The 10,716-nt window shown below is 40.7% G+C and overlaps 1 protein-coding gene across 1 annotated transcript; it reads right to left on the bottom strand.

Moving 5' to 3' along the window:
• Positions 1-1,383: 1,383 nt before the first annotated feature.
• Positions 1,384-8,857, bottom strand: PNN (pinin, desmosome associated protein). Its single transcript, NM_001003231.2, is given in 9 exon segments — positions 1,384-3,984; positions 4,679-4,817; positions 4,900-5,055; positions 6,419-6,494; positions 6,720-6,814; positions 6,932-7,004; positions 7,497-7,565; positions 7,960-8,031; positions 8,718-8,857. Coding segments are annotated over 9 exon segments (2,310 nt in total). The 5' UTR covers positions 8,831-8,857; the 3' UTR covers positions 1,384-2,467.
• Between the last annotated feature and the right edge of the window lie 1,859 nt (positions 8,858-10,716).

Below are 10,716 nucleotides of genomic sequence, written 5' to 3'. Positions count from 1 at the left end.
CAGGCTAATTTTTATCACATTGCAATCTTCCCAATTGACTTAGTAGCAGGAAGATCCAACCATGTAAATAGCGAACATGTTTTCTGGGCTAAGTGCTTTAATGGCATTACCTCAAGAAGGGAAACTGGGTGAAAATTTTACTCAAGAATTTCAAGTTTTGTTGTTAATGTGTTAAATAATTGAACCCTGAAACATTTAATGACTTGTTCGGACAGCATCGGCTCATATTAAACTCAAATTTATTACTTTGGTGCGTTTTGCTTAGCCTAATTACTAGAGTATACATGTGTACAGTCACCAGAGTTCTAGACGGTGCACAAATAAGCCCTAGATTGGAGGTACAGCTCACTGAAGATCAAACTAACTTCCAACTTCTGTGGTTGTGCCAACCTTGAGATTTTAGAAAAAGCAAGGTTTCCTAAATAGCTCCTTAGCTGTCTCCGAATTAATTTCAGTCTCTAGCCCTATCCATCTTCAGCTTCTACATTTTCCATAAACACTACCTGTAACACCTAATAGGAAAACCCTGTACCTCCCCCCCCCCCCAGGAAACTGTCATTACTTCTACATTGTAACATTGCTTGTATCTTTATAAGGAACCAATACATGGTTCTCTGAAAACAAATTCCATATAATTTCACATCTGAGGACAAAGCACTAGTTGGAAACAAAAAAAAACAAGCCAACCTTGCTTTAAAGATGAAGCCTTCCTGAGAAAGTGCATACTAGTTAGAAAATTTGAAATAGAACTCTATATAGAATTTAAAATTCCTCTTCATATTCCAAACACCTTTTTTCCTCCCATGCTTTTATAGCCCCATCATTACCACTCTTAACAACTGAGCTGAAAGCCAAATTAATTCCTTTTCCATATGTACCAGGCCAATCTTTCAACTTTTTCAGGTAAAAATGAGTGAACTTAATTTGTCCAAAGGATCTTAATATAATTATTTTAGATTTAATAAAGATTCTAGGAACCAGGTTACACTTATGGTCATCCCTTTTAAGTTTTTACCAATTTTTCCATGTTACACAGTATAAAATTTATATTACATGTTGGAGATTATTAAACCCCTGAAAGAAGTGACTCTTGGTGGAAATGGGACCAGAAGTGCAGGTAGCTAGCTCTGTAGTTTGAAAAGTTCTACTCATTTACTGTTAAAAGAGTACTTTAACATGTTCTCTTATATTTCTACAGTGCTGGAAATGCTTACTGACGCTTTCACCATCACCATGTTATTTGTCAAGGGAGGAAACAGTAAACATTCAGTCAAGCCTAAAGCTAGTCAATGTCAAGTTATGAACTCAAAGGCCATTTGCAATTAAAGTGCTCTCGTATAAAAGCATCAGAAAGTTAATACAAGTACTAGTCTTAAGCAGTCACACAAGTCTAAGCCACATTTATTTGCACATATATAGTAATGGCAACAGATACTCCAAATTCATACAAATTTATAAAACAACAAAGTTAATAATCACTTGGTACACTTGTGTGTTATCTTGCTTACAGATTCAAGTGTAGATGAACTTCCTTCATTCTGTAAACTTTCATACAATACTTAACAAAAACTCTTGAGAACACATATTGGCATGTTTCAGTTAGAGCCAACACAAAAGTTAAGACAAGACCACAAACTCAAAAACCCAAGTTTAGAATATACTTTTCTACCTCCCTCCCCTAGAGAGTGATTATTTTCTTCAATAGATGTATATGCTATATCACACAAGTAGCCCTGGAGACAAATGAATGATGCTCCTATAATCATGAAGAAAATGCCAACCAAATCATACTGTTTTATCTACCAAATATGACTTATATATGAGAAACAGGGGGAAATGCTTAGATTAAAACAAGGGAGATTAGAAAAAAATAGTAAATGATTCTGAGAACAAACTATGTTCCCCAAAAGCTGCAAAGATCTGACTATGACAACTCCAAATAATTGCCTAAGGCAAATAAAAGTGAGGAAACCTTCAAAGACATTCTAATCACGTTCAGTATCTAGTGATAAAAGCTGAAAATGATATCAAGAGGGTAATTTATTATACAAGTGTCAACGAGGACATTCCAAAACTAATGAAAGAAATGCACATTTATTTCTACAAAAGCAATGTATGATACAGAATTTGAAGGGAACAGACTTAAAGATTTACCTATTAAAATATACAGATTCTTACTGAAGTGTATAGGATATTTAAAAAAGATGACAAGGGATGTTAATCTTTTTTTATTATTATAATTTTTACATATTTTGGAACCTCACATAATTTTGATAAATAACTCTTACAAAATTATGCAAAAAGTACAAGAATGTCTGGTAAACAAACAGTCTGTATTTTCCAAAAAAGATTTTTTACAACATGCAATTCTTAAGGCAGCATCCTCCTTACAAGGAAAGGTAATCCTTTTACTCATCAAGAAATCTTCTGCTGCAAAGAATAGGCTAAGAAAGCCTGGCTTCTTCCATTAACGCCTTTTGTCTTTCCTGTCTGATTTTCGGTCTCTTTCACTTCTTGAAGATCTTTTGCCTGATCGACTACTCTCTGATATAGACCTCTTTCTGTCGGACCGGGAATTCTTATCCTTTGATCCTTTTGTATCTCTACTACTACCACCTTTTGAAGATTTGTGACTTCTTTCTAATCCTGATGTATCCCTTCGTTTCCGATCCACGCTCCTTCTGTGCTTTCTATCTCTGTTATGTCCCCGGCCCCTACTCCGACTTCTACTCTCGCTGCTACTAGTAGTGCTGCTGCTACTATCTCTGCTGCTGCTGCCACTTGTGCTGGAGCTGCTACTGGAACTACTTCGACTACTACTGCTGCCACTGCTGGAACTGCTTCCACTGCTGCTACTGGTTGAGCTGCTACTAGAACTACTACTGCTACTGCTGCGACTTCTACTCTTGCTGGTTTTATTTCTAGCTCGACCTCTACTTCTGCTCCTGGTTTTGGTTTTGGTTTTGCTATCTGAATGTACTATCAAGACTGGCTCTACTGTCACCTCAGTGAGTTTTACAGATTCCACAGGAAATTCCTTCCTCTCAGGTAGTAAATGCCCTTGCTCTTGAATAACCTGAACTGGTGCCTGTAGAACAGCTAATGGCAAAGTCTCAGGTTGAGAGACAGGCTGGGGTTGGAGTACTGCTTGGGGCTGGGACTGGGCCTGCACCTGGGGCTGGGGCTGAAGCGGAAGAGGAAGCGGAAGCTGAAGCTGAGGTTGTGGCTGGGACTGGGATTGGGGCTGGGGCTGGAGCTGGAGCTGGGGCTGTAACTGTGGCTCAGGTTGTAGCTGAGGCTGTGGCTCAGGCTGTAGCTCAGGCTCAGGCTCAGGCTGAGGCAAGGGCTGGAGGTGAGCCACAGGCTCAGGCTGGGGCTCAGATTCTCTCTCTTCTTTTTCCTCAGGCTCATTTTCCATTTCTAGAGCACTGGCATTCTCTCTCACAGGAGAAAGAGATTTACATTCTTTATCTGGCTCAACTTCAAATTCCATCTCTGGCTCCAGTTCTTTGCTAGTTTCATTTTCTGAAGGTTCTACACTTTCAACTTGATTGGTTTCCATTACCTCCTGCTCAGCAATTACATTTTTGACACTCTCAACCATCTCTAGCACATCCATAACTTCTTCCGGTTGACTATCCTGCTGCTTCTCACTTTCCCTTACCTCAGTTTCCTCCTCCATCTTGACCTCCATTTCCTGTTTTTGTTCCTCCTCCTCCTGCTCTTTCTCTGCATCACTATGAACTATACCTATTTCCTTTTCCTCTTCCTCTCCTGCTTCCTCTATTTCTACATCATTGTGCTGATTACCTGTCTCCTCCAACTCTTCCTCTCGCTGAGCCACCTTACCCTCTTCTTGTTCCGCCTTCTGTTCTTCATTACGCACCACCTGATGCTCTTTTTCCTTCATTGATTGTCTTCTAGGCCTAGCCTCCATTTTATTTATTTGTTCTGCAAATTCGATGCGTCTACCTTCAAATAAAGCTAAAGGATAAAAAGTTACATACGTAAGTAACACTTAAACTCAGGATTTGACAGTCACAAATTGTCATCAAACTTTATCTAAGTGTATTTTTGTAAACAGATGATGACACAATACTGATTATGGCAAATAATTACAAATTGAAATAAAATGACAGAAACAAAGATCCGCCCCCCCCCCCCAAACCTATATTCTAAGATATTAGTAGCAGGCAACTGTACCACATTAACTGATGGAAAAACAGGACTTTTTTTTTGCCATTTTACTTCATACTGGATGAGAAAGAATAAAACTTTTGAAATAAAATCATTCTTATGTTATCATGCCATGCATTAATTTTTCTGATCTAAGACTAATCATCTAATCACCATCTCAGCAGTGTCTACTCTTTCAAGTGTACTCATTCTATCGATTTATATCAATGTTCACTTTTTTTTGCTTCATTAGCATTTATGTCTGGCTAAAAAGAAGTCATCTTATTTAAACAGGAAATACATATGCATTAAGCACTAACTACATCATGGTTAAATTTCAAGTTAAATTCTACCATCAACCAAATGCCCTTATACTCCTAACTCATTAGCACCTTAGAATGTCTTTTTAAAAAATCAACTGCTGAAACACAATTACAGTAAACAAACACGTATGTGTATTTTACCTTACCCAATTTCACTGGATCTCTTCATGTCCACTTACCATTCATTTTTCTCTGTGACTCTTCTATTAATTTTTGGGTAGCTGGACACATTCTTCCGGGAATATAGAACAAATGGGGCTTTGTCTTAGTTCTTATGTATTTAATTATCTTGGCATTATGTTCATTCCATTCTTCTTGCTAAAGAAGAGATAAAAGGTCAGGATTTTGTAAACATGAAGGATTACCAATCTTAGAATTCCAATTCCAAACTACTACTCACCAGCTGCGCAAGCTCAACCTTCTGTTCTAAAAGCCGCAGTTCTGTCTGTTTAGCACGCCTCTCTTCAAACAGTTCTCTCCTCTCATTTTCAACCTGCTTTCTTTCTTCTTCCGCCTGCACTTCAAGTTTTTGTTCAATTTCCTGGCGCCTCTTTTGCTGAAGATAAACAATTATCTTTAAAAACTTATTATAATCCTGATTGCATGTGAAACATTACAATTTTACTATGTTACCTTTATAGATTGCATATTTGCAATTCAGGATACCAGCTAATTCAAACTAAGTACTAATTCAAACTTAGTACTTAGCATTTGAGGCTAATTGCAACTTTTCTTTTAAGAAACAGGGAAAACACTTTTCCATGTAAAAATCTAAATAGCAAGGACATTACCCATATTAATATAAGTTTTAGGCAAGTTTCTTTCATAAAACCTAAAAAAAGAAGAGCACTGTCTTTGTTATCTTCACAGTTATTGTTTCTTTTAAATCAAAGATTCTGACAATTAACATCTAATCTTCAAACACTATGCTTTGAAGCCTTTTACATTCCCTAGGAAAGTTAACATAAAAGATGTAATAAAACTTTATTAATCTATAATTCTCTTTCCACCACAGTTCTCCTTTGAGAAGCAGTAACTTGATGTTCAACACAAAGGACACAATTTTGTGGCTTTAATAAAAAACCTTTAGAAAGATTGCAGTTAAATAAACTGTGGAAAGCAGGGAAATGTTTAGATTTTTGCTTCCAGAGTGACAGTTATTGTCTGCGTGTATAAATATCTTAAAAGGTATAATCACTGAACTAGTTACAATTCTGAGTTCAACTCCTTTGTTTGAAAGAAAGCACTCTAAAGCCTAAAGAAATGAAGAGTCTTGCCCAAAACCACAAAATTAGATTGTTGTAGAGCTCAAATAGGAACCCAGGGTCCCCTGACCAGGCTTTTTGCACTGAAAGAGAAGTTCATCCAGTTACTTCACAGGACCTCAAAAACACACCAGCTAAAAATTGAACAAGTTCAGGAAATTTTCTTTTTTCTTGGCTTCATTATTTAGGCCTGCTACTCAGTTTTGTTTCTGTTTTTTAAGATTTTTAATTTATTTATTTGAGAGAGACACAGGCAGAGGGAGAAGCAGGCTCCCTGTGGAGAGCCTGATGTGGGACTTGACCCCGGGATCATGACCTGAGCTGAAGGCAGACACTTAACCACTGAGCCAGCCAGGCATCCCACAACTCAGTTTTGAGAGCTTTTCTTTTTTTTTTTTTAATAAGTATTTTTTTTTTAATTTATTTATTCAGAGAGAGAGAGAGAGAGACTGAGAGGCAGAGACACAGGCAGAGGGAGAAGCGGAGCCCGACGCAGAACTTGATCCTGGGTCTCCTGAATCAGACCCCAGGCTGCAGGCGGCGCTAAACCTGCTGCGCCACCAGGGGTGCCCTTGAGAGCTTTTCAATTCTTTTCAAAGACATGTAATAAACTACTTTGAATACTTAAAGGAAGCAAAGGAAACTATAAAATACCCTTTCAGTAGCAACAGTGGATTCTTGTTTAAATTTCTGAAGAGTGCCCATCAATAAGCCAAATATTCGTCGGTTCCTAAAGAACAGAAAGAGAAAATTACTGGAGTAGGTTCCACTTCCTCTAAGCTCACCACTTCCTAAAAGAAACATACTACAAAATTTAAAAAATGAAAAAAAATAAAAAATAAAAAATAAAAAAAGGAACATACTAATGGCACTTGGACAAGTCTTACATATAAATTTTCCTAAAATTGCATTATTTGACAGAAAATTTTTTCCCCCAATAAAAAACTAAAGATACCTTTGCTTTCCCTTTTCATCCATATTTTGATCCTGGATAAGGTCTCTACGTGTGCGCTCTTTGGAGGTAGCTACAACTGAAGACTGCAAAGCTGGCTGCAAGAGAAAACAGATCTTAGTAATTTAACAGGCATATGAAAGGTAGCACTCCTAAATGTAGGAAGATGGAAATACTGGATTCATCCTGTAAGTAGTTATTTTCATCTCAATTACCTTTTTAACATCATCATCCTCTGGGTCGCTTTCTTGGCGTGATTCTCTCCTTGTCCGACGCTCCCCGCCCAGCCTGACACAGAAAAAGAATTTAAAAGACCACGTAAAATCTGACTTAAGTGCCTACCAAGGACAAATGTTTACTCTTACTAGGACTTATTTCCAGAAGTCTCACTTTATCACTCTCTATCCCATATTTCTCTTTCCTCTGGTAGGAAAAGGATAAAATCTGTCACCAATGAACAAATCCCGATCTCCTATTTTCCTCAAGAGGTTAAGTTTCTACCGTACAACACAGAGAAGTAGTACAAACTATTGTTTCAATCTTATTCTTCTCATGATATTTTAGTAAAATTTGTTACTGTTCGTGAAGAACTGAGTTCTGAAGGATTACAGGCTTATTTCAGTCAAGTACCAAGGAAATAGACAAGTGAAGTAGTATACTACTCAATTCTAACTCAGTTCAATTCTGAACTCAACAATATTTATTTAATACTTGTATTTGTGGCTACCTTAGAAAACAGAGCTTAGAAGTCTATCTTCAGAAGCTTTTCCTCCAACATACCTACTGACTGCCCCTTCAAGGTCTCTCTGTTTGGCTGGGGGTCCTCCTCCACTATCTGAGAATCCACGCCTGCAATTAAAATGTGCAATATAAAGCAACTGGCATTTAAAAAATAAATGACATTTACCTTTAACAAGATAATTTACCTGAATTTTTAGAAAACCCTTCTAATTATAACAACCTTAAATGGGCATCCACTCCAAGATGCTTTTTTTTTTAGCACTTATTTAAAAACTACAAAAATAAAGAGTAGACCAAACAAGTACTTAATACATTCTTCAGTCTCTAGTTCTGCATATAAATGAAGTTCCGAGATAACTATACAGAAAACTATGGTTGTTCAGTTTTAAACAAAACAAACACAAACACATGGACTCTACTGCAAATTTTGTTTAAAACAATACTTACTTTGTAAAAATTTCTAGGATCTTAGCATATAAATTACGTTCTAAGAAAATCTTACCTCAGCAATAAACTACCACGTCCTCTACCTCCACCAGGACCAGAAAGGGCCAGCAATCTGGCTTGGATGGGCCTAAAAGATATTTACAAGTCAGTATGAAAATCATGTGTGGACTCAATGTCCCCAAATACTTTCACGGATGCGGTACATCACAGAGAGAAAAAATAACCAGAAAAGTTCTAAAAATACGAATCCAAATCCACGTGCTTGAAACACGACAGGAAGTACTATTTTGACTTCCTCGTTTTTTCAAGACCAAGATCACTGAAATCACGTTTACTTCGTTGCCACTACACACTAGCAGGCTCGGACCAGGCTCTCATTTCGCCCACTCCGAGGAAGCTGCACGTGGGCAAGGGGGCCGAAGCCTGGGGGAGAGGCGGCGGACCGCGTCCCGGGAGGGTCTCTGGGCCAGCACCGGGCCGGGTACCGGGCGGATGGGGAAGGGGGCTTTGTGCTGCGGCTCCGGGCCTGCAGGGCCGAGGGCGGGAACGGGCAGCCCGGGCCTTCCCGCAGGCCAGGAGGACACTCCGGCACCGCCAGGAGCCACGCTCCTCCCTCGCGCGCCTGAGCTGCGAGACCTACGCCGAGGGCGTGGGAGCCTCCCCACCTCATCCAGGACGGGGTTCTACCGCCGCCCGGGGCGCAGGCCCCGATGTTCTAGCCTTCGCAGGGCTTGCCGCCCTTCCCGCCCCCAATCCACCCCGGCATCAGAGCTGTCTCTGGGAGCCGGCCTTTCTCACCCGCCTCTCTCTCACCTTACGTCATTCGGATCCCGTCCGGTGAGCTTGCGAATATTCTCATCCACGTTCTTTAGGCTCTCTTTGGCCTTTTCTAGCTGCTCCTGCAAAGTTCTCACCGCGACCGCCATCTTCTCTCTGCAGCAGGCTTCGAGACTGCTCTACAGGCCGCGCCTGGCTCCGTCGCGCCGCGAGACGCGAGAAGACTGACAGCAGGGCCCAGCCAATGGCAGTAGGCGTTGTTTGGCGGCCTCAACCACTCGGCGTCCGGAAGGGGGAGAAGCGGCGGCCCCTGTGACTCTGGGCCAATGGAAAGTCTTCTGGGCGGTTGCCTCCCTCCCCCAGCCAGCTGCGGTGCCCGGGCTCCGCTTCTAGCGCAGAGCCTCGGCGCCTTTGCGAGTCGCTGGTGCTCCGGCGCCGGCTCCCGGGCCTGCCCTCGTGGCGCGGAGCGCGCAGCTTTCCAGCCCTTTTAACTTGGGGTGTGACGTGCCTTGTGTCTTTTTAACCACCTAATCCCATCAGAGTGGGATCATTTACCCGATCACTCCCCGGGAAATGATTAGATTAGCAAAGGGTGCGGCCGTGCTGTTGGTGCGCATGCCCAGAGAGGGGGTGGGGGGGGCGCAGGCGTCCCTCCATTGGGTTAAACCATAATGAACAGAGGGACTTAAAAAATGAACAACGTGAAAAGGCATTAGTCGTAATAGCCAACACTTATTTTTTTTCGGTTCTGTATGAAACGTTTTATATGCCTTGTCTCTCAAGTCAAAGCTTGAATAGAATACTTATTACTGGTAAGGAAATTGAATCTGGAGATAAACTGTGACTCCCTAGGTCACCCGAGCGGAGAATCACTGATCTGACGCTGTGCAAGTGTGTACTAGGTGAAAAAAGCGACGACGAGACCAGTGAGACAGGCATTTTCGTCTACACTGGCCTATACAGCTGGTTAGTTTAAGGGGGGGATCTAGAGTAGCGGCCCTATTGTGACTTGTGTGTATAAGAGAGTGTCCTCTAGCTTGTTACTCTGCTCTGTGTACACAGCCAACATGTGAACAGTTTTGTTCCGGAAATACATTAGCAGATTACAGCTCACAAAGCATTTCCCCACAGAAAACGATGTTAGGAATAATCTTGGTTATCATCTGTTAGCTGGGGGTCAACCTCGTATCAAGCATTCGTGGGACAACGGTATCTAACCCGACTTACCATCTTAATTTCTCTATCTTTATTTTATTTTTTAATTTTTATTTATTTATGATAGTCACAGAGAGAGAGAGAGGCAGAGACACAAGCAGGCTCCATGCACCGGGAGCCCGACGTGGGATTCGATCCCGGGTCTCCAGGTTCGCGCCCTGGGACAAAGGCAGGCGCCAAACCGCTGCGCCACCCAGGGATCCCAATTTCTCTATCTTTAAAAGTTCCTTTGTTTATCCGCAGTAATCTAGGCTCTGAGGATAAAAACTAGAACAAGAGCGCTGTGGTTCCTGCTTTTGTGGGGTTTGTAGGCTCCTGGGGAGCAAAAATCATTCATGTACTCATTCACTCACTCACTCAGTAGTATTTGCTGAGCGCTTACTACGTGCCAGGCACTTTTCTAGGTACTTGGATGGTCAGTGTGCAATAAAGATCTCTGCCTTCAAGGAGTTTGGGGGCAGGAAAAGTATGGAGACAGATGATAAATAAAAGTAAATTACAGGGCATGTTAGAAATGGAGAAGTGCTATGGGGGGAAAAAAGTAAAACTGTGTAAAAGGAATAAGGGTTGATAAATAATAAATTATTACTGATTATAAGCATTCCTAGTCTCACTGATCTTTAGTATAACACTATGTAATAGACTCAACAGATGCATGAGAATGTGGTAATAGTAGATCCTAACCACCAAATGTATAACAGTTTACAAGGAAAAATGCTTTTAGAGGCAACCAAAAATAGAGGATCTTTTTCTACTTCCATTGAACCTATTACTAGGATCCTAGGCAATTTAACATAGCTTTATGAGGGATGATTAGTGT

The sequence above is a fragment of the Canis lupus genome, chromosome 8 (genome assembly GCF_011100685.1).
Source record: "Canis lupus familiaris isolate Mischka breed German Shepherd chromosome 8, alternate assembly UU_Cfam_GSD_1.0, whole genome shotgun sequence".
NCBI classification, from domain to species: domain Eukaryota; kingdom Metazoa; phylum Chordata; class Mammalia; order Carnivora; family Canidae; genus Canis; species Canis lupus.
The sequence above is the reverse complement of the archived record's forward strand: the minus strand, read 5'-3'. Positions and strand labels throughout refer to the sequence as shown.